General features: G+C 34.8%; 6 protein-coding genes, 1 long non-coding RNA gene and 2 other non-coding genes across 9 annotated transcripts; 4 read left to right on the top strand and 5 right to left on the bottom strand.

The window, feature by feature from the left end:
- Positions 1–1702: 1702 nt before the first annotated feature.
- LOC145595439 (uncharacterized) lies at positions 1703–2678 on the top strand. Its single transcript, XR_014102949.1, has 2 exons — positions 1703–1894; positions 2154–2678. It is a non-coding gene; the product is annotated as an uncharacterized LOC145595439 (long non-coding RNA).
- Positions 2679–4704: 2026 nt separating this feature from the next.
- On the top strand, positions 4705–6831 carry LOC145596163 (glucan endo-1,3-beta-D-glucosidase-like). The gene is made up of 2 exons (XM_081652584.1): positions 4705–6609; positions 6691–6831. The coding sequence occupies exons 1-2, from the start codon at positions 4705–4707 to the stop codon at positions 6829–6831; spliced, it is 2046 nt and encodes a 681-aa protein (XP_081508710.1).
- A 498-nt stretch (positions 6832–7329) lies between these two features.
- Positions 7330–7403, top strand: TRNAN-GUU (transfer RNA asparagine (anticodon GUU)). Its single transcript has one exon. It is a non-coding gene; the product is annotated as a tRNA-Asn (tRNA).
- A 488-nt stretch (positions 7404–7891) lies between these two features.
- Positions 7892–7965, top strand: TRNAN-GUU (transfer RNA asparagine (anticodon GUU)). The gene has a single exon. It is a non-coding gene; the product is annotated as a tRNA-Asn (tRNA).
- Positions 7966–8135: 170 nt separating this feature from the next.
- On the bottom strand, positions 8136–13462 carry LOC145595018 (uncharacterized). Its single transcript, XM_081651369.1, has 7 exons — positions 13330–13462; positions 12310–12646; positions 11967–12183; positions 10755–11292; positions 10571–10669; positions 10151–10426; positions 8136–8518 (listed from the first exon to the last, which is right to left on the bottom strand). The coding sequence occupies exons 1-6, from the start codon at positions 13388–13390 to the stop codon at positions 10170–10172; spliced, it is 1509 nt and encodes a 502-aa protein (XP_081507495.1). The 5' UTR covers positions 13391–13462; the 3' UTR covers positions 8136–8518; positions 10151–10169.
- LOC145596161 (tetraspanin-9-like) lies at positions 8231–9271 on the bottom strand. Its single transcript, XM_081652583.1, has 2 exons — positions 8801–9271; positions 8231–8518 (listed from the first exon to the last, which is right to left on the bottom strand). Exons 1-2 carry the CDS (start codon positions 9269–9271, stop codon positions 8231–8233), a joined length of 759 nt encoding a protein of 252 aa, XP_081508709.1.
- Positions 13463–13832: 370 nt separating the features above from the next.
- Positions 13833–15600, bottom strand: LOC145594997 (uncharacterized). The gene is made up of 3 exons (XM_081651351.1): positions 15206–15600; positions 14588–14959; positions 13833–14487 (listed from the first exon to the last, which is right to left on the bottom strand). The coding sequence occupies exons 1-3, from the start codon at positions 15523–15525 to the stop codon at positions 13980–13982; spliced, it is 1200 nt and encodes a 399-aa protein (XP_081507477.1). The 5' UTR covers positions 15526–15600; the 3' UTR covers positions 13833–13979.
- A 671-nt stretch (positions 15601–16271) lies between these two features.
- Positions 16272–19407, bottom strand: LOC145594951 (uncharacterized). Its single transcript, XM_081651300.1, has 5 exons — positions 19090–19407; positions 18718–18863; positions 18168–18444; positions 17371–17643; positions 16272–17070 (listed from the first exon to the last, which is right to left on the bottom strand). Exons 1-5 carry the CDS (start codon positions 19396–19398, stop codon positions 16591–16593), a joined length of 1485 nt encoding a protein of 494 aa, XP_081507426.1. The 5' UTR covers positions 19399–19407; the 3' UTR covers positions 16272–16590.
- A 1539-nt stretch (positions 19408–20946) lies between these two features.
- LOC145595832 (uncharacterized) lies at positions 20947–24175 on the bottom strand. Its single transcript, XM_081652263.1, has 3 exons — positions 24109–24175; positions 23809–23877; positions 20947–21285 (listed from the first exon to the last, which is right to left on the bottom strand). The coding sequence occupies exons 1-3, from the start codon at positions 24160–24162 to the stop codon at positions 21211–21213; spliced, it is 198 nt and encodes a 65-aa protein (XP_081508389.1). The 5' UTR covers positions 24163–24175; the 3' UTR covers positions 20947–21210.
- Positions 24176–24698: the final 523 nt, after the last annotated feature.

The raw sequence follows: 24698 nt of genomic DNA, 5'->3' as shown, positions 1-24698 counted from the left end.
TTAGTGGGATCTAATGTGTGTAGCCCACTTCTTAATTAGGGGTAATACACTCTCTAATTGTCGCATGTGTTGAAGTAAATCCCACCTAGTAACACATGTAAGAGTCCCACATTGATTAAAGAATGAAGAGAGAGTTAAACACTTTATAAGGCTAAGGGGCTACTCCTCCTATTGCCACATGGTTTTGGGATGGAACCTCCTTTGATATTGTGAAGTGGACTCTCTCTCTTGGTTTGCGGGTGCGGCCCAGACCCGCGTTTAACATGGTATCAGAGCCAGGCCCACGGTTTGGGACCTCTAATGGCTTGAGTATATTGTCAGGCCCAAGTTTGGGACCTTTAATGACATAAGTATTCTGGGCCAAATTGAATTGGATCAAATGATCCTTGAGTTAAAAAGGGACCTTACATGTGAGGGGGAGTGTTGAAGTAAATCCTAGGGGTGAGCAAAAATTCCGGGTACCCGGAATTGGAATTGGAACCGGTTAAGAACTGGCGGGTCCGGAACTGAAATTGGACCCGGTGGTTCCAATTCCGGGTAGTAAATTAAGGACCCGGTTATAACCAATTCCAATTCTCAACTTTTTGGAACCGGAACCGGTTGGGTACCCGGTTACCCAATATATTATAAACTAAATAAATTTTAAATAATTAAAATATGTTGAATGCATATAATTTGTAAAATAAAAAAGTATTGTTAATACCTAACATAAATACAAATAGCTTAATGCATACATAAATATAAGTATCAAATGCTAAAAATGAACCTAATTAAAATAAGAATTGTAATTTGTATTATATTTTAACAATTACATACATAAGTGGGTACCCGGAACCGGAACCGGTACCCGGTGGTTCCAATTCCAATTCCTAAACTTTAGGACCCAGTTAAACCAATTCCAATTCCGGTTCCGAATTTTAGGACCCGGTTCCAACCAATTCCAAGTCCGGGTCCTAAAATTTTGACCGGGTACCCGGTTTGCTCACCCCTAGTAAATCCCACCAAGTAACACATGTAAGAGTCCCACATTGATTAAAGAAGAAAGAGTTAAACACTTTATAAGGCTAAGGGGCTACTCCTCCTATTGCCATATGGTTTTGGGATGGAACCTCCTTTGATCTTGTGAAGTGGACTCTCTCTCTTGGTTTGCGGGTGCGGCCCAGACCCGCGTTTAACAGCATGAGAACTAATTAATTAGTGCGTACGTGTATTTAGCTTACGTAATTTAATTTAATAATCCAATTTATATGATGAGAAATCAAGTAAAGTTTGATGGAGTTGATGGGGAACCTACCTAATGACTTTGAGGTAACGAGTTCAAACCCCACTAACTACAGAACTACAAAATGCTTGATAGTATGGGACCCGATAAATATGTTTAAGTGGTTGTTTGATTAGAAGTAAGAAACTATTCATAATATTTATAAATGAAAAATCAATTTGATGAGAAAGGGTTGCATGGTACTCTATACAATTGCAATAAATTCGATCAATAATTATATTTTGACATCATAAATATACATATTGAGAAATTAATACTACGTAGTTAACATTAACAAATCTAATAATCGAGCACATTACAATCATGAATAATTAAATAAGCTACAAGTTAAGGATGCATTGTATGGTCCTGCAATAATCTATATTGTATTTGTAAATTGTAAATGTTACCACAATTGTGTGGTCGTCCTTCTACACGTAACCCATTTTTGCCCTTCCTATTAAATGTCTTTATCGTGACCTTTCAACTGCTTATTTCAATTCATATATACATCATCTCTCATACTTGTTTCCTCTCTTTCTCACCATTTCATACATTATATTATCAACTACTTGCTTGTATATAGCAATTAAAGGTTTATACAAATATAGTCATTACTCATTATTCTCTCAGGTATGTTACTCTAATTTTATTTCCGTTCATATGTTTTCACTTCCATGATCTTAAGGTTACACTGCACGATCAAATTTTATCCTAAGGGTTCTCGAGGATATCCCTCGATCAACAATCTCTTAGTCGCCTATCAAGGGCCTAAATTAATCGACGACCCTTAAAGAGTTGTAGAGTCTTTCATCATGAAATCGTTATAAAATGTATATGTTTGGGGTTTGATTATCGAATGATAATGTTCATTTGAATGTATATCTTGCAGGGTCGTCCAAAAGATTACAATGGTGACAATGGGGTTGGAGAGATTGATGGAGACATTGAAGACAAAGTTGGCTAGGTCTTTCAAGGGGAAAAAGCTCTATGAATATGATGAGATTGAGAAGAGTGAAAGTATGAGAATAGAGATAAGAAGTAAAAAAGCACGAAAGTTGATTGAAGAGACTCTCAAAGTTGCCGATTCTCCTACTAAGAGAAGTATTTCCATTTGACATAAAATCAAGGTCGTTTATTTACAATTTGGGATAGTCATGCACAACATCTACATGGAATCAAATTGTGTAGTTGATTATTTAACCTCATTCGATGATCACATTCAAGATTAAGACTAGAGTACACCGGCTTTTCTACTAAGAGAGGCTATTTAATTTATAAGGAGTATGTACTAATAATTTAAATGTATGGTTTTAAATTTTAATAAACCTTCATCATCTTTGTATTTTTCCAAAAAAAAAAAAAAAATTGCTACAATTTCTATGAATTTTTATGGTAACGTTTAATTTGTGTATTATGATCGCATTGTGGTTTTTGTTGTGCATGCTTTCTGTTTCTACTTGAACAAAGTTTTGTTTTTATCTTATTACTGATGACTTTAACAGAAAAGTGACTTTTAACCTAACTAATAATTTAATTATACGTATATATGTAGTAACTTATAGGAGCTTCCTATTTTTATCTTTTAGCTAGTATTATTGATCTGAAGATAAAAATTTACGACTAAAAGCTACCTAAATGATTCCAAATACAGCCATAGACAAGTAGCATAAGCCAGTAAGTATAAACATTACAATTGCGTTATGAATATTGTTGTCCTACAACTACAAAGGGTACAATTTCACTAATTCTTTTGTTGGTATAGTTGTTGGAAAGTTTATATTGATCTCACTAGTACTCCGTACTTAGCTTATATAGGAAACAATTCGTAATATACTAGAACTATTAAGTACTTATAGATTAACAATTACTCCGTATTACTTATAGTTCACACACTTGGTCATTTGCTCATCACGAATTTCAATTTTTTGTGTGAAGTCATATTCGTATAGGTTAAATAATTGAAATAGACTAGTGATTTAAATATGATAGGATGTCATGATAGCTTGTTGAATGTACGTACTAAATACATTAGTTTCTCATTTAATGACTTATTAAAAATGATGACGAGTTAATACTTGTACTAGTATATGTTTAATATTAATGCAGGCATAAAAGGATGATTTAAATTAAATGAAACACCAAATAATACATGTAACACTTTGATTATGTTTTCTAATATATATAGTACAGTAGTCAATTCATACTCCATGAATGATGGGTCCTATGCGGATCGGATAGCCCTTTGGAGAAGATCAATATCTATACCAGTTAAATTGGGCCTTTTATATGGTTTTATCTTTGGGCCTATATAATGCATAGTCCAGTTGAGAATTTGGATGTGGTGAGTCTGGTGACATGGTGTTGTGTTAGAATACCGATGGCCTAAGAACTTCACATAGCAAGATTCGGAACCAAATCGGATATGAGCCAAGTTTTGTTTAATTTGACAGTATGTAGTATGGACTACGGAGTATGAATTTTTTCAATGATATTTATTCTTTTACTCACATAAATTAAACTTGATCATACAACTACAATTAGGCTTGTAAGCTTGGTAAAACTTGATCATGTAATACTGTTGCTCATAGTGTAGCAAGGTGGGATACGGGTATGGTTTAAAAAAAAAAAAATGCTTTAGCGGAAATTAATTTGTTTTAATTAATATTATGCCCGTGATTTCTTGCTTTCAAAAAAGTAAAAATACTCTCTCCGTCCCCGAAAGAACAACCCATTTGGGTTGTTTACGCGGGTATTAAGAAAATTAAATAAAAAGAAGTAAAAGTATATTGAAAAGATAAATTTACATGGGGTTTGTAAAAAAATAGAGAGAGAAAGTAATAAAATTACATGAAAAATCAAATTTTTATATGGGGAAGCTAATTTTGCACAAATATTGTTGCAAATTGGTGGGTGTTTTAATGCAGATGGATATTTTTTTTTTTGGACTAAAATTAGGCTAATTGTGTCGTTCTTTCGGAGATGGAGCTGAGGTAGTAAAAAATTAAAATATACGGAGTACTATCAATTACATAGTACTCCTACTCTGTAGTAAACATTAAATACAACAAATACCATCCATACAACAATACCGGCTAAACTGTAATACGAGTTGCCAATTTTGATGGTGCTCAACTACACACAACAAGTAAGAAAACACACAATCTAACAAGTGTCAATTACTTGTTATACGGAGTACCTTCTTTTTGCATGGAACCAAGCTCAGCATGCATGAACCCCCAAATTACCACCATTTATCTAAAAAATGTCGCATATTTATCTTCCCAACACCCATAATCATCATCATGCTTAAACCCTTCATTCACTCTTTTAAACCCAAATCAACTCCCCACTTTCCCCATCTTCTTACATTCCTTCATCACTCAAATTTCCATAAACTTTGTTGCACCATCCTACATTCAAACTCCATAACAACAACAACAATGACCATAGTCAAACTCGAAAACTCAACAACAACAACAACGACGACGACGACGACAACAACAACATCGCAATTTCTATTCCCAACATCAAACTCAAACCACATTCCCGACCCATCTAAATACTTCTCTACACCCCTCCTATCCTCACCACTTCCGACCACATCATTTTTCACTAACTTCATCGTCGGAAACGGCGATCAACCGTCGCTAATCCATCCATATCTTATAAAACTCTCTCCCTCCTCATTTTCTCTCTCCTACCCATCAATTAACTTATCTCCCTCTTCTATCTCCCACTCTTTCTCCCCTGATCTCACCATCTCAACCCCTCAATCTTCCCGCCATTTTGTCTCTTCCTTCAATGACCTCACTGTAACCCTAGATTTCCCCTCTTCTGATTTTCGATTCATCTTAGCTAGAGGTTGTCCCTACATTACTTTAGAAGTTTCTAGAACTTTACCCCTCTCTTTTTCCACCAAATCCGCCATTAATTCTCTCTCTTCTTCAACCCCCAGAAAACAGAGAGTCGAGCTTCAAAACAAGCAAATCTGGGTAATTTACTCTTCTTCTGATTTGAATCTTGAGAAAAAAGATGATACCCATTTTGTTAGTTCAGAATTGTTTTCTGGGGTTGTTAGAATTGCGATTTTACCAGATGAAAAAACCCAGAAAAATGAAGAAATTCTCGATTTTTACAATACTTGTTACCCTGTTAATGGCGAAGCAATTTTTGAAACCCCATTTAAGTTGGAGTATAAATGGGAGAAAAAAGGGTGGGGAGATCAATTGTTGATGCTAGCTCATCCATTACATCTTAAGCTGATTTCTGCTTATAATTCTGGGATTAGGGTTCTTGATAATTTTATGTATAATTCAATTGATGGAGATTTAGTTGCTGTAATTGGAAATCAATGGAGTTTTAGGGCTAACAATGTTCCAATTTCATGGCACTCTAATCGCGGAATTTCTGAAGAAAATTACCCAGAAATTGTTAGTGCACTTTGGAAAGATGTTGGTGGTTTAAATTCATCCCCAATTTCAACCACCCATTCTTATCATTATGCAATGCAGGTTGCTAAAATTGCTAGATTGGGTTTAATTGCGGAGGAAATTAATTGCAAGGAGTTAATCCCAGCAATTAAGATGTTTTTAAGGGAATATATTGAACCTTGGTTAGTGGGTAATTTTGAGAAAAATGGGTTTTTGTATGATGAAAAATGGGGTGGTATTGTTTGTAAATCGGGTTGTTCGGACCCGTTAGCCGATTACGGGTTTGGTAGGTACAATAATCATCATTTTACATTGGGTTATTTTGTGTTTAGTATTGCTGTTTTGGCAAAATTTGATGATGAATGGGGTATGAAGTTCAAAGGTCATGCATATGCATTGGTTGCATCTTATATGAGTTTAGGGAAGAATAAGGAGAAATCTAAGTATACAAAACTTAGGTCATTTGATCCTTATAAGTTACATTCATGGACTAATCATTTACATGATGAGCATACTCGGAATTCCGAGAATCCGAGTGCTTCAATCAATGCTTATTACTCGGCTTCGCTTTTGGGTTTGGTGTATGGTGATGGTCATCTAGTGAGTGTTGGATCGACACTAGCCTCGTTCGAGATCGAGGCTGCTAAGACCTGGTTGCATGTTAAGGAGGGTGGTGTGTACAATGGGGAGTTTTGTAAGAAAAATAAGATGGTTGGTATATGCTGGGAGTATAAGAGAGAAGTTAAGCTGTGGTTTACTGCAGCTGAGAATAAGGAGTGTAGGGTTGGCATTCAGGTTCTTCCTATAATGCCTGTGTTATCAGAGATTTTATTTTCTGATGTTGGGTTGTTAGGGATGTTGTTGAGTGGGCGTCGCCGTCTTTGGCGAGGAAGGAAGCTACTGATAATTGGAAGGGTTTTGTTTATGCATTGGAAGCAATTTATGATCACAAGAGTGCATTGAAAAAGATAAGGGATTTGAAAGGTTTTCATGAAGGAAATTCGCTTTCGAATATGTTGTGGTGGGTTCATAGTAGACTTGGGAAGAAGAATGTGTGTTCTTGGTGTAAGAAGGAAGCGAAGGATTGTTGGTTTTGCACCTGTTGCTGCTGATTTCAAGTCGTTGTTAATGGCTTAATGCTGAACTTCCCTAGTTTTGTGCAATGTTAGTTGCTTGAGCTCTTGTAGTGTTCTTTGCTTGTTTAGTTTATTGAGCTCTAGTACTAGTTTTTGTTACCAAACCTTTTTAGACTATGTATGGTCTTGTTTGGTAATTAGCGGCTTAATTTAATGCCGTAAGGTACTCTTGGTTTTTTGTAAGTACAAGTTGGGTTGAGCTCTTGTTAGTCTTTGCTTGTTTAAGTCTATTGAGCTCTTGTATTAGTTTTTGCTACCACTAAGCCATTTTAGGCTATGGCCTTGTTTGGTGGTAGCGGATAGTGTATTGACTTTTGAATAGGTTGTTAAATCTAATTTCTATGTACTAATATTCTAGTGAAGAAACTTGGTAAATTTGTCTCGTTTTTTCATGAATTTGGGTATTTTCATTTTTCAGCAACTAGAATGCAAGGTTAAAGCAACAATCTACATGTATGGAAAGATTATATTTACAAAGTATTAATGAAAGAACAACAAAGCTGGAATAGCTCAGCTGGTTAGAGCGTGTGGCTGTTAACCACAAGGTCGGAGGTTCGAACCCTCCTTCTAGCGACTTGTTATTTTTTTAACGTTTTTGATGTTCATTCAAGTTATACCATGTTGCCTGCTATTGAACAATTACTAGTCTCAAGCTTAGTAATCAGAGAACAATGGTTGACAAATGTTTATTTCGAGGTTGAATGAAGCCAAATTTGTAAACAAGTTAAAAGATTTTTTTTTTTTTTTTTTATTTCGAGATCATATGAAGCCAAATTTAATAAACTGCTTAAGAGCAAGATTACCCGCAATTTTACACATACACATGGATATGAAGTATCTGCAAATGCAGAATTTCCCTGAATCCCTTGATCATGGCATTTGCTCATTGCTGTGTCGCGATTAATCCTTCACTCTTTTGCAAATTCAATAGTTAGAGCAAATTCAGCAAATAGTTAAGTGTCAAAGACCATATGTACTTCACCATAATTTTAACTTCTTGATCTAATTTATAGGTGAGAATCTTAATACTAATAATTTTTTTTCTAAAATTAAACAACCAAGCTGGAATAGCTCAGTTGGTTAGAGCGTGTGGCTGTTAACCACAAGGTCGGAGGTTCGACCCCTCCTTCTAGCGCAACATTTTTAATTTTTACTTAAACCTCAAAGCTCAAATATGCAAATTATAAGACATTTTTCGTTTTTGAAGAAGGATTTCATCAATACAAAATACACATAGATGTAAAACATTGCTGCTAGCAGCCAATATAATTATAACACCTGAAAGGGGCAATTTTAAACACCCAAAATTACATTGTGTTTCTAAATTCTAAGGTAAAATGCACTTCCAAATGAGAGTATCCAAAGGTATCCTACAACTCTACAATTATCTGAGTTGAAGCTCAAGTCCTAGCAGCAGTTTGATCACTTTGATGGAGTCTTCTATAATGATCAGCCTTATTCTGCCTGAAAGCCCGGCATCCAATACTAAAAACAATAACGAGGACAACGAGCAGTACAACAATCCCCGGAAACAACCTTTTCCACAATACGGCGAGTTGGCTAACAAACCCCTCTGCACAAGTACTGCAGTAGTAGCACATTGTTTTGGTGTCCCTATTCCAAACATCACAGTCATGTTTCGTCAAAAAGTTCACAGTGCAGTTGGCAGGTTGGCGGCAGCAACCTTGCTGTGAAATACATAAACAAAATTTTGTCAGGTTTGTTATAAGGAGTCACAAACGACAATGATGTAGATGTGTTATAATCATGAATGTTACCAACACACACCAAAGGATCCTAATGCAAAAGGTCTGAGACAAGAGTTTTTATATGCTTAAGTTTATACATACGTTATCAAACAAGATTTTTTTTTAATCAACTACGAAGTACTACAATATTTAGGGGCAGGGTAAAAATAAGTTCATATTGTTTTCACATCCTATGAACGTTAAAAATATAGTGTAACAAACCTTAAGATTGTTTGAAAAGAAGAAGTTATCCTTTAGGCCATGACAACAAATATCCTTGCGGATCAAGCACTTCCTGACTACGGACCAGTCAGCTATACCCATAGCCTGATCTTGGAACCAGAAAGTGAAGTCATTAAGCTTGTGAGGCTTCCCAACATCAAGACGGACAGCACCTTTGGCGATAACAACAATCCAAAGCAGAACAGTAATCGCCACCACCAAAATGAGGACCAAATAGACGAGCAAGTAGAGCCACATAATGAAAGGGGAGCGGCAGCAACTCCCAATTAGTCCTAAGAATGATATGACCACAAGCAGGATACCTATTCTAAGGCAAGGCGAACTTATGAGAGCAAAGCAGGTCATGTCCTCATGGGTGGCCAAGAATATCCGAAGGAATAGAAGAAAGAATCCAATCAGGAGAGTTATCAAATTTATGCAGGCTGTGATGCCATTGCTTTGACGTGCCATTTCAAGGGATCTCTTGAATAAAAAAATCCAATGGCCGGAAAGAAATGGAAGTTAAAAAGGTTTGGGGAAGGAAATCGAGGTTTTGTAGATGTTTAGCAAAAAAAAAAAAGGCGGTACCTTTATTATGTTCAAGCTGGAGCTGGAGAAATGTATATTAAGCTAGGAAGGAATCTGTCATTGCATGGAATATTAGATGTTTTCATTACAAATTCATGAATTTAAGCAATGAATTCGCATATTTCCTTGTTAATTTGTTTTAGGGATAACAATATAGTAGCCATCCGAATTTAGTTAATGTAATGACAACACTCAACCAACCCTGCCCCATTGAAAAAATAGGCTGTAAAATAGAATTCTGTATTTAGCAATAACATAATTGTTTATTCTATTTAATGACAAACTCCTATTTAACCCATTTTTGGTAAGTAATGTCAAAAACAAAATCCACAATATTATGGCATTACATGTTCAGATTTTCTCAGCGCAAATGCATAATCAAAACAAACAGAAATTCAAGATTATCAAATATCAATCCATCATCTCAGATTACGCAAATCTTGCATGAACATCACAGAGCAAGGGGAGTTTTACACAAGTCTAGAAGCCAAATGAAAGAATGTTATTTTGTAGAAAATTTGGTTTCATAAACCATGACATGTATGAGGTTACCTTCCTCCTTAATAATTTAATCACACTCATACAACTCCTACCTAAAAATTGATGAACTGATAAGAATTTCTTAAGATGATTTACTTCAATCTGAAAACATTGATCACAAACACCAAATAGGCTAATAATAACATTCTTTTAAGCTCCCAAAGCAACAAAATCTTCCCGAAAATATATTACTGAAAGGAAAAAAGCCCGGAGCATGCATACCATTTTAGGGTTCAGCTCTTCAAGACACACGTTGGGGGATTTTGGCAAGTGACTCCCGTATCTTCTCCTCGGAAAAGGACAGATCGACCAAATTTCCTTGCAAAAAGCTGTCATAGGCTGGCAAGTCAAAGTGGCCATGTCCACACATTGCCATTAGAATCACTTTAGATTCTCCCGTTTCTTTGCATTGGAGAGCCTCCCTGATAACAGCGGCTAAGGCATGGGTTGGCTCTGGTGCAGGGATCAGTCCTTCAGACCTCGCAAATTGTATAGCACCTGATGTATATCAAAGTAGGTTCAGATCATACTAAAGTTTCATTCAGTTGAGCCAAACAAATTCACAATCATGGCTTCTTGCTAAGCCATTGTATGTTAGCAAATTAACAGGAAGATTATCAGAAGTAGAAGCTTGAAGATTACCTTGGAAACATTCTGTTTGTGGAATAGCCACTGCTTCCATCAAACCCAATTCATATGCATGTGAAATCAATGGTGCCATACCATGGTAACGCAGCCCACCTACACAATCATACCAACATCATAACAATGCCGTGGTTAACATGGGATTTCTGAAGTATATAGATAAGGAACAATGAGAGAATACCGGAATGGATAGGGTCTGGAATGAAGTCATGACCAAGAGTGTGCATCTTCAGCAACGGAGTCATCCCAGCAGTATCACCGTAATCATAAGTGAACACCCCTTTGGTCAAGGAAGGGCAAGCGGCAGGCTCAACAGCTCTTATGAGAGGATTCATTTTACCACTCAGTTTTTCCCTGATAAAAGGGAAACATAGTCCTCCAAAATTGGACCCTCCACCAGTACACCCAATTATCACGTCAGGGGTCTCACCAAATGCTTCCATCTGTTTTATACATTCCTCGCCTATAATAGTCTGATGTAACAGGACATGATTAAGCACACTTCCTAGACAGTATTTTGTATCAGGATTTGTTGCAGCAATCTCTACGGCTTCTGAAATTGCAATTCCTAGACTGCCGGGGCTCAATGGATCTAATTGAAGGATTTTCCGGCCTGCCTCAGTTAAATCAGATGGTGATGGATGAACCTTGGCACCCCAAGTCTGCATCATCAGTTTCCTATAAGGTTTCTGATCATATGAGGCACGAACTTGCCACACCTGCAAAATTATCAGCATTCAGCACAGAATAGAATCATTGTGAAATAATACACATTAGTCATATGCAAACCGGAAAAGGTACTCATATAGTCATATGCAGGAAAATCTTTACACTTGGGCCCTCTTGTTTTCTCTATTTGCCCAAGTTTTCTGCTTTATGTATAGTTCAGTGAAAATACACACATGAATAAGAAACATGCAAAGTACTTGTATGCAGGGAAAGCTTTACACTTAGGCCCTTTTGTTTACTGTATACGCCCATTCATCAATGCATTTAACTCAAGTTCTCTGCATTATGTATAGTTCAGTAGAAATCACGAAAGGCTTACAACGAAATCAATGAACACCATCAAGAAACACTTGTACATTAAAGCCAGTCCTAGTATCTCTGGGTGCATATCTTTAGCTTTAACAAAGCTCTGACTGAAATAACTCATATGCACCAAAACTGAGGTTCATGTCATGAAAAAGAAAGTAACAAAGCTCTCAAAAGGCAATGAGACCCTAGATGATTTTCAAGAAAAAAATGTGCAGCCTGTTATATAAATGCTGAGAATGACCTAAATTATGCAAATAATTATTGGTTCTTCTTGGTAAAAGAAAGCTCAATCAAAGAGATCAGACCAAATATGTGAAATATAAATCGAAATAATGCACAATCAAATAACTCTTACTTCGCAATCTAGGTTGAATATGCTGCAAGCAAAGGCAAGGGCACTACCCCATTGCCCAGCTCCAGTTTCAGTCACAATCTTTTTGACACCTGCCTGCGCGTTGTACCAAGCTTGTGGTACGGAACTGTTAGGTTTATGTGATCCTGCAGGGCTAACACCTTCATACTTGTAATAAATCCTTGCAGGAGTTCCAAGGAGCTTCTCCAATCTCTTGGCTCTATATACATGTATAAACTTAATTTAACATCCCTTCTTACAAGCATTAAAACAAGTTTTACTTTTGCATTAATAAGACTTGAAAACTTTTATGCAATAGAAACATATTACTAAGAACAATCAGAACCTGATCAGAGGAGTTGGTCTCCATAGACTATAAACATCAATAACCTCATCAGGTATTTCAATGTATCTTTCATTGCTCACTTCCTGTTTGATCAACTCTTCAGGGAAAAGAGGTTCCAAATCTTCCGGTTTGACAGGCTCAAAAGTCCGAGGATTCAGGGGTGGGGCGGGTTTAACAGAAAGATCAGCAGTTATATTGTACCAATGTTTTGGGATTTCGATTCCTCTCGAATCAGCAAAGGCAGCAGCTTGTGCTCTTACTTTAAACCCAGTAGAAATTTTCCCAATTTGTAATTGCTTAGTATGTAATGATGAATACCTTAAGCCATTCACATCACCTAAACAAAATGTATTCAGTTTAATTTAGTCCTTACTGCCTAGAACAGTATAATGTCAGAATCTAACTAAAACAATTCTGCATGAAATGGTTTTCAATTATTGCTACAAACTATCAAATTTTATATTCAAAACCACAATAATGATCTAGATTCAACCCAGAAAAAAAAAAAAAAAAAAAAAAAAAAAGTCTCTTACTTCAATTTATTTTCAATTTAATAGGGTATTGTAACATTTATGATCTAGAAATTTCTACAATTAACCAAGATCACAAGAGGAAAGGGTTAGGCCTACCCCATGGCCCATAAAAAACAAACCATTTAAGTATGAAAACCATCCAATAGTTTGACTTTCTTATTGTAATGGTGCAAACTAACATTAACAGTAAGATTAAATTGCCCAAATCTAGATAATTTGATCCAACATCATGTTGTGTGATACTTCTTCCGTCTCTAAATGTTGTTCTAACTTTTTGAAACAATCACCGTCAAAGTAGGAATAACTTTTAGAGACTAAGGGAGTACTATTAGGCCTATCAGAAAACTTCAACTAACACAGTAAAAACAAAAATGGTAGTAAATGATCCAAACCCAGAAAACCCCAAAAACAATCAGTGAACATAAAGATAGCACTAAATATATTAGAAAATTAGTAAAAATACAAGAAAGAAGCAAGATTAAATTACCCTTGAAGTTGAAGCTTGGGCAAACAGTCAAAGAAGAAGAAAGAAGAGCTTGAGTTGCCATAATTTTAGTTGAGTTTACTGAAAGCAGTAAAACTTGAAATAAAGTTTGTACAAGTTTATAATATAAAATCAATTAATCCACATTATTATAAACAATAAAGGAAAGAAATCTAAGTCGATTCGTTTGCATTAAATAAGAATTGTTGGACTTTTAAATGATTCATTCATGTGGTCTTGGTAGATAACTACAAATGCAATACAATATTTAAGTGCAGCCCATAATGAAATGTGCCCACATCATAAATGAATTGTTGGGTTTAAGATACCGGTGTGACGCCTTGTTAGTTGGTTCTAGTGATACTCTTTGCCTTCACTAGAATTCTCACGATTTTTAATCACCTCTATTTTAATACGAAGTATAATTTGCGGATTTAGAGGGTTAAATACTTTTAAATTTTATTTTGATGATAAGTCAAATTTATATTGGAAAATAAGTTTTAGTATCGAAGGTAAAATAAAGTTTATTATGAGCTGAAAAGTAACAAAGTATGAGAGATAGTTTATAACATCACACGTACATGTTTGTGTATAAATTATTAACCAAACTTTATGCACAGTTTTGACATTTTTACAGTACAAAAGATTACAAGTCAATCCCATTTGCATTGAATCTTATGTGTATGCTTGAAGTTATACTTCATTATCAAAATCCCATCAATCCTCCTAACCAAGAAGCTCTCCACCAAAACATAACACCCAAATCTTTTCCATTTCATATTCTCTCTTCTCCTCCTTCCAATCTCTTCAACTCTCTCCACTCTCACATCATCTTCTTGATTTTCCATCCATCCTCTTTCCATTTGTATTCCTCTCATGGCCTCGAACACCGCCAATCCCATCCCCAACCTCACCTTATTTCCATTGCCCGAATTGTTAGGCACGGTGAAACACACAAATCCTAGCATAGGTTTCACTTCTATCGTGGCTTCCGAGCCATAGACTAATGCCTCTTCTCTTTTAACCATCGCGTCAATGACAATGGTGTCATCCTCTTCATTGCCCCTATTTGGTCGCGAGTATATCTCTTCCCAATATTGCTCGAGGGTGATCTCATAGAACATCGATTTCTTCATATGTCGCCACAACTTTGCCTCTTCCCTACATTAAAGTGACAATAACATGTACAACATTACTTTAAACATAAAAATGAGGTCCAAAACTATAAAGACCCAAAATAAGCTTAGTGTTTGTTGCTTACCTAAGAAACAAGAAGGGGCTATACCATCGTCCTACAATGACTGCAGCATGTTGATTCTGAGGCGGAAGAGGATAAGATGGAGGTGGAGGAAGAGATGCTTGGACAGACTCATCAAGGCCTAATGCATCGTGTATTTTTCCTCGAATAGAACGATAAACTCTTACCTCCCACCCTTTCTTTCGTAAGAATCGTGGAGGAACTCCATCATAAGCAACAGACTTAGCATAGAAACCACCACCATGGTAACGGCGTATCTCAAACTGTTGGTAGATGTCTCTGTAATCAAATGGCCTCGGTTTTATATCGTTTATAAAGTCAGAGTAGCAGCAGCATGAGCATATGTCTGACTTTTTTGAACTTGTGCATGCTTTCCTAATAAACAATGAAGGAATTAGGAAAATTATTATATTAGAAGAAAGAATATACAAGGATTTGCTCCAAAGTACCAATATAGGATCACCTTCACATGATTTAAGTTCAACTTTGTACTATAACATGATCAAATAGTTTAATAACTTAGGGAATCATTGATGCTTTTATAAGATAAACTATGTATAATCCAATTCAAATTCAATATCATATAACTTAGCCTCAAAAAGAAAGAGTTAGAGAGAGTACCCTTTGTGATGGCCTTTAGCACGTATAATGTAGTACCTATGAGCAGACAGTGGCTCACCAACAACCGGGAGGAACCAAACCTTAGTGACAGTAGGATCTCTGATGTCTGACGAATGAACAATCGACAGCATCTTGTTCTGAGGAAAGGGTAAAGTCTTAACCCTCTTATAATCACAAGCACCCCAACAGTAAGTATCCTGCTCATCTGTTAAATCATCAGTAATAACTAACACACCAGTATTTGGTGCATAATCTGGTGGCCTAATTGACAAGGAGCTTGGGTCTTTCCTGTATAATGACAGACCCCTTGTAACATACATTATCTTTGCTATGATCAAATATACTCTTAACAACTTTGATTTCTTTGTGAGTTGTGAAAATGATTCTTAATATTATTGTATATGGGTTTATGCATATATATATACAAGTATAGTCCACATTTTTTAAGTGTCATATCAACTTTAAATTGAGTGGTGGTTTTTTAGTGCTTTAATGTAGAATGATGTGGAGCTTTACTCTGTTTTTCATGCAAAGTGATTTCAATTATTGAATTTGTTAAAATTTTAGGTGAATGAAGTATTATTCCTTACAAATGAAGATATAAAGATAGTGCATCTTTAAAGCTGAAAGCAGTCATTGTTTTTTCTTTTATGTACCTTAGTGGGTCATACTATATTTTAGTACTAAGCTTTGATATAGAGTGGTGTAAAGAAAGCAAAATAAGACAAACCCAAAAATCTGCATGCATATCCTGTAGTGACCAATTAGTTTCTTCCTCGAAAAAAGCTGAAATTAAAAATTTTAAAATAATTAGCCACATTTGACTTTAATCGTTAAATTTCTTTGGTTTTAGTATTCATTGCTTAAGCCGTTAAGATAACATGACAATTAATTCTAGATAGAGGGGGTAGGATTTTACTTTATAATAACACCTCGAACTCTGGCTGAAAGTAGAAGTGTTAAAGATGTAACACATGCTAATGAAGAAGGGCTAGCAGGCGAAAAATTCCGATGTAATGCCATTTTGAGAAACATGTATTACTTGTAATTATTAAAAACTAAGAAAGTAATAACATGAAGTCTTCACTCTTTTATAAAAGAGGTACAAGAGAATCAGATTCTAATGACAAAATCTTCTGGAATGATAAAAGTATCTTAATTCTCAGAAAGTGAATGCAGTATGTACATATCAAAACTTCGGTCAGTATCTGAACCATCAGAATGTGAATGCAGTAGATACAACAACATCAGCAGCAAGAAATTTGATAGCAGAACATGATATCATAAAGTTTATACTGAGAGTAATTCAGCCAAAATCATGAGAGTCAGTGAATTCAATCAGTGCCCTGAAATCAGTCAGTTACCTTCCTTTTCCTGTGAGAAGATTAAAATTTCAGCTTGAGAAATGTTTTAATGATTCCCATCATCTCACTCCCTGGAAAACGGCCCAGACAACCCCTTGCAGCAGCAATCTCACTCAATTCAGAAACCGAATCACCACAGAAAGCCTTCACTGAGGCTCTAATTTCATCATCACATATGCACTCTTCCGCTAGATCTTCCCCAGCAGTCACAGTTGGAAGAGGAAAAGGTTCAAGGGAAGTTTCCATCAGGATTGATTCGCCGCCTATTGCACCCACAAAGTCTCTCAATCGACATAGTGCAAAAGGAACAGGTTCAAAGCTGTGGTCCCCATATTCAACTGGTGTAGAGTGGTCGCCCGTTAGACAGAGGAAGTATTCAAACTTTCCTGTCGATTCAGCTTGCCAAAGGAGTTTAGCTAGCTGCCTTACTGCTCTATCAACAGCTTCTAATCCTTTGACTTTTAAAATACTTGCTTTATCATGGCCTGCATCATCTATTGCCTGCAAGAATAAATCAATTTGACATCACAAGAGAATATGAAAAATGGACTTGGAAAAAGTTGTCATGAATATGATCAAACCATCAAATACATTATACTATCTCAAATGGTGGAACTGATTCAAAAGAACTGAATACAAGGAGTTCCTCTTGCCCTTGCTCCAGTTTGAAGTGTCCAAAGAGTCCAAAGTTTACATTGTATCCAGGTGTCCAAGTGAGGGAACCAGGTTTGGTAGAAATTAAAGGTACTAAGTATCAAAGTAGGGAATATATCAACGGTTAAATAGAGGAAAGTTGAATACCTTGATGTGCAGAAACCCAAAATCGTATCCATCAGAATGACCAGGCTTGTGCTCATCCTCCCCAGGAACAAAAACATTCGGGCAAGAGTTTAAAGGAGCTGAAAGGGCCCTGGCTATTGCAGTCGCTTTGGAAGTTAGCAAGGTTCGATAGTCTCCTGTTGCTCCAGGAGCTTCAAGGATATCAATGCCAAGAGACATCCCAAGACCAGCAATGATCTTAGTAGGAGCAACCATGCATGGTCGTAGGTTGTGTTGCTTTTCAAATGGTGGCACCTGCAATAAGCGATGTCTAAGAAAAGACAATGGATAAAAACAGAAACAATAAACAAAAAAACGAACAAAATAACATCCAAAGCCAAAATATCCAACTCACTAAAGAAATCGACTAATATCATCTTTTTCGATGAGGCAATTTTTGAACTTTTTTTAAATTCTACATTTCTTTTCTTCTAGTAGTTTGAATTTAAATTTCAATAAACTACAAAACTAGATCACACCACATGACAGGTTATATGGCAGATGGCTTATACCTCACAGACTAACATGACAAATTACTGAAAAGGCATGGATCATAGTTAAAACCAGATATGGCATAAAGCAATAAATTGATCATGCAATTAGCTAATTAAACAAGGTTTAACTGTCCAAGATTGGTAACTCAAGTAGGGAGAGGAACCCATTTCCCAAGGATCACAAAATAAGTCCGGTCCATATAAAAATAATCACATCAACCTTTTCTCTATGAGGCACACATGAACAAAATGATAGTCTAGGATGTGGATTAAGGAAGAACAGACCTCGATTCGGATACCACAACCTCGTAACAGGACAAGATTAGCAATGCTCTTTCCCTGCGCTACTCTCTTTTCATTCACAGGGTGTGACACAAGTATACGTGATATCTCCTTGGATAATTCATTCACAACTGCAGCTGTGTGTTTTGCTTCTTCGGTATCATCCAAGGGCTTGGCTTGTAGAAGTAAGCGGTTATCCTTTAAGGGGTCAGTTCCTGAAATATTCCCGCTTAACTTAGGTCCCTTCACTACCACTCCACATCTATGCTCTGTGGCATACCTACACAAAACAACACCGAATATTGCAAAGTTTATATACCGTCAACATGATATACTACAACTGTGAATATTAATCACAGCAATACATGGGAATTTTCAAGTTTTAAAATCAAGTAGCTAAAACAGTAAATGTTCAGTGAATAACATGGCTTCACATAGTTGATCAACTGATTTATGATTTCATGCAGTATAGGTCCATAAAATGATATCATTCACAAAGCGGATGAAACCCTGAGACTAATATAAGATTGAACTGAATGAGAAGCATATGCACCTGACTCTAACTTCATACTCAGGATAGGATGGCAATTTCATCCCATCTAGAGAAGCACAGAGAATAGGCCCCTCTTCTTCAAAATGCCGATCAGCCCTTCTACTAATTACGATGCCAGTTTTCTCATCCAAGGTTGCAAAATTTGACTGAATCAAAACAAAATGGCATTACAAAAACACCAATACACATAGAAAGTATAAATATGCCCATGCCATGCATATACTCCACATCAAGTACAGTATTCAGACAATTCAGTAATTTTACAACAGAACATTGGCGATTACTCCTATAATCTTATCAAACTGTGACAGAAACAACTTAATAAAATGTGAGCATAGCGACAAAATTTAAATAAAATAAGAGGATTACTACCTTAAATGCAATATCCCCTGGTGACATGGCCAACCCAGCACCCATGGACTCAAATGCACCTCGTCCGCGGTAATACACCCTTGGATTATAACCCAACAAAGAAAGATGGGCAGTGTCACTCCCACAACCTAAGCCAGGTTCAACAGGGTCCATAAGCCCATTAACTCCAGCTGAAGCCAAGGCATCCAGATTGGGCACTCTAGCCACTTCTAACGGGGTCTTAAACCCGAATTTTGGGATAGATACATCACCTAAGCCATCAGTCAGCACAAATGCTACTCTTCTCTTAGGATTCTCAGCTGGAGCCATACTTCTATCTCAGGTTATCTCTTTTAAAAGTCCCTGAACATATGATCAATCACACCGAACTAATTAACTATAGGGTTTCATTTATATTCTAATTTCCAGCAAAAGAGTATCAAGATTAAGCTAATCATCTTACACTATTCAACTAAACAAAATGCTAATATTAACCAAGTTCACAATATACCAACACCCCAAAACATACTCCCTCCATCCCTTCTAGTAGATAACAATAGTCGCATTGATAGTATAATTTGAACTAGTAACGCGACAACTAAATCCAATACGGATACACTGTTCCATAACTATGCAACTCAAAATTAAACCCTATACAAGAAAATTCTCAAATTATATTCGATTAGGATCTGCATGCACGAATTAAAACTAGAAAATTCTTCAACAATTCCAGAATTCAAGTCAAAAATCACATAATGATTATAATTTTTCAGGAAAATGGCAAAACCCAGTTACAATTACCACAATCACAATCAGAAAGTCTCAATTTTCCATCATTAATCCAAATTCCATCAAACCCATTAAAAACGATCGAATTAATCAAACATCAGATCCTAGAAACAGAACAAAATAATCTAATTATCAATATTAATCCACAATGTCTATTTCAAAGACAAAATTTCCAAAAATGAACAACAAAATTAAGACTTGATGTATTGAAATCCAAACTTACCAGTAAAAATATAATCTTTAAAATCGAAACTACAAAACTAAAGCTCAGATTGTGAAGAACCTTAACTTAAATCAAATCTTATGAGAAATTGTTTCACTTTATTTTTCTAAAGTGGGAAGCCATGGAAATTGGAATTGATTCTATTCTGTGTATACGTGTGAATTTTAAATTCAATTAATTTTTATGGACTGGCTTATTTCTCGGATCAATTGGCCAATATATAATGGGCTTTTTTCTAAAACTAGTTTCAATTTTTTTTAGGGTTCGCGCTAGTAATTGATATTGGGCTTGAAATTAAAATGTGAGTGAATGGGTAACGTGTCGTAATTTCGTAAATAGGGATTATGTTTACTCATTTAGTTATCTTTATTAGGTTTATTACTTTGCTTAATTTCACTTATTTAAATTTGTCTTAATTCAATTGATAAAATTTGAACGACCTTGATTTTATTAAACCTTAGTTTAGTTATAGTTTGAACTTTGACAATCCTTATCGGTTTTTTTTTACTTAGATCAACATTTAAACCTAAGTTGATACTTTGTATATAATACTTCATCTACTTAAGAAAAACCAAAAAATACAAATTTGACTTTTGCATTTTTACATACCACTTTGACACATTCTTATTATGGATAGCTTAATCACGATACTTTAATTTAAATGCGCACATTTGAATCCTAAGAATTTTTTTTTTTTTGATGAATCATATTGTGTTTATTTGGCTAAGCCACTCTAATCAAACAAAACTCATAATTTACATTGAGGTAATCAACTTAACAAGACCAATAAAATTGATATTTGATCAATAGAGATTTGCTCGAGATAGATAATCAATTTATCAAGGCCAATAAAATTACTATTTGACTTCATATAAGCTGCAATGAGTGGAGAATCACTCCATAGCATTTTACATTGAGCATCTTGAGGATTGAAGCCTCTTTTAAAGATGAAAAAAATAAAAAATAAAAATTTAAAAAAAAAACCTAAAAATTATCAAAATGTGATACTACGTACTAGGAAAGCTTAGCACTGCCATACATGCATATATATATATGTGTATATGCATTATGCGAGCTTTACCCACTTATTAACAAAATAATTCATGATTCAAAGTTAACTATTAAGTTCTTCATTTGTTCATCCCGGTGGCTTCCTTCACTGAATCCATAGCGCTAGTTGCCTTGGCTTGCATTTGTGATCCACCCTACGCATCCATAATAATACCACAAACTATAAATACACGACAAATTAAACAGATCGATATTGTTGCATACATCTTAGGATAAAGTAGTCGTATTTCCTAGTGATCATAAATTAATAACGAGAACTATGTGATAATTTATTATAAGCGGTGTAATTTAAATTTATTCATGAGATGATTTCAGAAGTATAAATGAAATGTAAAATCAAATAAAAAGTACGTAGAGGGCAAATGGAAATCACCTCCTTAACGGTTTCCTTAGCTGCTTGGCCGGCACAACAAGCCTTGTCCGCCATGTTACTTGCCTTCTCCTATGAAATCACAACATTTTATAAGAAACCCGATTATTATGATCAAAATATTACCTCCGTTACATATTATTTGCAACGATTAGACATTTTCCTTCTCTACTTTATTATGTCAAATCATTGCATATAATGTGTAACGGAGGTAGAATATTAAATACGAAGTACATAATAAGAAAATTAAAAATGAAAAATAAGATGAAAATTAAAATCAAAAATACAAAATGTTTGGGAAAAAAAAATATACTCACCTCGGTTTGGGCCTTGGCCTGACCGGCTTGATAGCTAGCGTTTTGTGAGTCCATTTTATATTAAGTATTTGAGAATGGAAAATATTTTTATATTTTGGTTTGTTTCTAACCCTTGTGAAAAACTCAAGTATGAATGATTTATTGAATAGAAAAGGAATGAATTTATAGGTATGTTTGTAAATTAAATGAGTGGTTGATACTTTTGTGAAATGCTCTCCTCACAAATTGAGTATTAAAAGGTTGTTGTATGATCCATAATTTCAGAACATCCATAATTTTTTAATCTATACTTTGACTGTTTCATAGATTTAGTAATTGGTGCGATCGAGTTACATTTAGTGGATTAGTGAAAGACAATATTAACTTCTAATTTTGTTGGATTTGTTTAATGTATTTTTTAAATTATCAAAATTTTAATTAAAGAACTGGTAAACATAATCAACTATGAGTTAATATTTAAAGACATACACGGTTGAACATGTAAGTGCAATATTAAAAACCAAACATTGCATGCACATTTCATTACACTATAATATACATTTCCCATTCCTTGTTTAGCACATCTTTAATAATGTGTAAAAAGTAGTACGAGTATTATTAATTGATATTTGTACTTTAACAAATTGAGAAATATTTTATTTACACTAGGCCAAGAAAACATTAAATTGGTTTTTCTCATCCATCAATACATTATAAAAGTTTCTAGGGGTACTCCGTAATAGATATGAAGTACAAACTAGTCTAGTAGAGTCTTCGGAACAAAAACTAAAACTAGTCTAGTTGAAACTCTATCTCTTTAAAAACCCAAAAAATTATCTGTTCTCACTCTTCATACCTAGCCAATATAAAACTTAAATTAGGTTTATAATTAGTCCCAAATTCTTCTTTATGGAATGTGCTAATGGTTCAATCTTTGCATTGTTAAATTAGGTTCAATTTTACGGAGGGTGACAACATCGAAGTATTTTATGGAACCCAAATAATTTGAGGAATGTGCTAATGGTTCAATCTTTGCATTGTTAAATATACGTCTCATTTGTTCATTTTTGAATACATGCAAATGATCCATCCAACATATATGTTTTGTTTTCTTTCATTTTTAATGAAAACAACTCTTAAGTGAAGATTATCGATATAAACTAAAATATTTGAATGTCAGTCTTAATGGCGCAAACTATGTTATTACCTTATTTGAAGAATCAATATAAGTATTTTTTTCATTTACATACTACGAGTATTATATTTATTAACTTCTCTTCTATGATAAGGAGGATACTCATAAATGAACCTCAACCCATCACGACTTCTTAAGCTAGTGAAATTAAAGGAATAATGTTGTATACTTTTATAAGTTTAATTTTATTCATTGAGAAGGAAGAAATAATACGAGCATACAATATTTAATTCTCATTATTTATTTATATGTTCGGAGTATAATAAGACAAGATGTTAGTGAAAATAAACAAAACATAAAGTGCCAAAAGAAATCGACATAATTGAGGCAAATAATATTTCACTTCATATTATATGAAAAGTTCGAAGAACTAGTAGTAGTACGATATTACATTGGACATCTAGAGGATAAAAATCATCTCTTTTTAGGATGAAATTAAAATAAACCCTAAAAACACCAAAACACAGTACTAGAAAAAAAATGGCTTAGAAGCTCAAGCTTCACCCCACTTATTAAAAAAGCTAGATTCATAAAAAGTAGCCAAGACTTCAAATAAAGTTAGGTGCTTCATTTGTTCATTCCGGTGGCTTCCTTCACTGAATCCATTGTGTCTCGTGCCTTAGCTTGCATTTGTGCTCCAGCCTACATGTAACCAAATTATGGCTCGTATTAAAAAATAAAATGCCACCTTTAAAAGTATTATTTACGAGTAATTTTCATAATCAAAGCACATGTCTTATTATACAACCGTCTCACACAAAACCTAATTTAAAATAAGAAAAAGATAGCAACGGACCTCTTGAATGGATTCCTTGGTTGATTGGGCAGCGGAGCTAGCCTTGTCTGTCAAGTTGCTAGCCTTCTCCTGTGAGACAACAACACGCAACAAGAATTAGCCCTAGTACGTACATGTTTAAAAATTGAAACGTGAATATTAAGACACGGCGTGATAGTAACAAAGAATAAAAAAATATATTTAATCATAGTATTATCAAATATGGGTGTTTAATACATCTTCAAAGAAAACCTAAGATAAGTGGAATTCAAAGAATTAGAGGCGTAACACAACGTTGAAGAGTTTAACATATGTTCTTACCTCGGTTTGGGCCTTGGCCTGACCAGCGTGGTAGTTAATGTTTTGTGAGTCCATTTTCTATGTTTTGTTTTTGAGAAGATAAAGATTTTCTTGATTTGTTACTTGTGAAAAACTCGAGTGTTGATGATTTGTTTTTTCAGAACAGGAGTGTATTTATAGTTATGTTTGATGATTGAGTGAGTGGTTGATACTTTTGTGCAATGTGCTCTTTACAAATGGTGCTAAATTGTTGATGTAAGATCCATATTTCAAGGAAAATTAAGAATTGGAAGATCTAAAATTATTTCAATTATATTTTGATAATAATGTGGTATTTAGTTTGATTAATTCCTTGCCAAGTGGTAATGTAATATTAGTTAGATTAGGGTTAGAGATGAAGTTTGGAGGGGAAATAGGAGTGTGTACGTTTTTATGGTTTCCCCATCAATTTCGTTTATTGAAGTTGAAAATATCTCTATTCAAAAAAAAAAAAAAAAAAAAAAAAAAAAAGTTGAAAATATCTTTTATTTTTTAATGTTCAGTCATATTGTTTATTTTATTATAATTATGAATAAATAATTAGCTAAAATTTTACCTAAATAATTGAGAGT

The sequence above is a fragment of the Chenopodium album genome, chromosome 19 (genome assembly GCF_948465745.1).
Source record: "Chenopodium album chromosome 19, dcCheAlbu1.1, whole genome shotgun sequence".
Classification (NCBI taxonomy): Eukaryota; Viridiplantae; Streptophyta; class Magnoliopsida; order Caryophyllales; family Amaranthaceae; genus Chenopodium; species Chenopodium album.
The sequence above is the reverse complement of the archived record's forward strand: the minus strand, read 5'-3'. Positions and strand labels throughout refer to the sequence as shown.

Bases quoted from the DNA above. Each gene is read 5' to 3' on its own strand.
- LOC145595018 (XM_081651369.1), bottom strand. From the start codon at position 13,390: ATGGCAACTCAAGCTCTTCTTTCTTCTTCTTTGACTGTTTGCCCAAGC. The intron at 11,293-11,966 runs GTAAGAGTTATT...ATAATTTTGCAG, and splicing joins TATTCAACCTAGATTGCGAA to GTGTGGCAAGTTCGTGCCTC. The intron at 10,670-10,754 runs GTATTCTCTCAT...ATGATTGTGTAG, and splicing joins TCCAGACCCTATCCATTCCG to GTGGGCTGCGTTACCATGGT.
- LOC145594997 (XM_081651351.1), bottom strand. From the start codon at position 15,525: ATGTATGTTACAAGGGGTCTGTCATTATACAGGAAAGACCCAAGCTCC. The intron at 14,960-15,205 runs GTACTCTCTCTA...ATTGTTTATTAG, and splicing joins GCTAAAGGCCATCACAAAGG to GAAAGCATGCACAAGTTCAA. The intron at 14,488-14,587 runs GTAAGCAACAAA...ACTTTAATGTAG, and splicing joins AGCCCCTTCTTGTTTCTTAG to GGAAGAGGCAAAGTTGTGGC.
- LOC145594951 (XM_081651300.1), bottom strand. From the start codon at position 19,398: ATGGCTCCAGCTGAGAATCCTAAGAGAAGAGTAGCATTTGTGCTGACT. The intron at 18,864-19,089 runs GTAGTAATCCTC...GTTTTGATTCAG, and splicing joins CAGGGGATATTGCATTTAAG to TCAAATTTTGCAACCTTGGA. The intron at 17,071-17,370 runs GTATTCAACTTT...TTATTCTTGCAG, and splicing joins TTGGGTTTCTGCACATCAAG to GCAATAGATGATGCAGGCCA.
- LOC145595832 (XM_081652263.1), bottom strand. From the start codon at position 24,162: ATGGACTCACAAAACATTAACTACCACGCTGGTCAGGCCAAGGCCCAA. The intron at 23,878-24,108 runs GTAAGAACATAT...GTTGTCTCACAG, and splicing joins AGGCCAAGGCCCAAACCGAG to GAGAAGGCTAGCAACTTGAC. The intron at 21,286-23,808 runs GTCCGTTGCTAT...ATGGATGCGTAG, and splicing joins CCAAGGAATCCATTCAAGAG to GGTGGATCACAAATGCAAGC.
- LOC145596163 (XM_081652584.1), top strand. From the start codon at position 4,705: ATGACCATAGTCAAACTCGAAAACTCAACAACAACAACAACGACGACG. The intron at 6,610-6,690 runs GTTTTGTTTATG...GTTTTCATGAAG, and splicing joins AGCTACTGATAATTGGAAGG to GAAATTCGCTTTCGAATATG.
- LOC145596161 (XM_081652583.1), bottom strand. From the start codon at position 9,271: ATGGCACGTCAAAGCAATGGCATCACAGCCTGCATAAATTTGATAACT. The intron at 8,519-8,800 runs GTTTGTTACACT...TGTATTTCACAG, and splicing joins TCTTTTCAAACAATCTTAAG to CAAGGTTGCTGCCGCCAACC.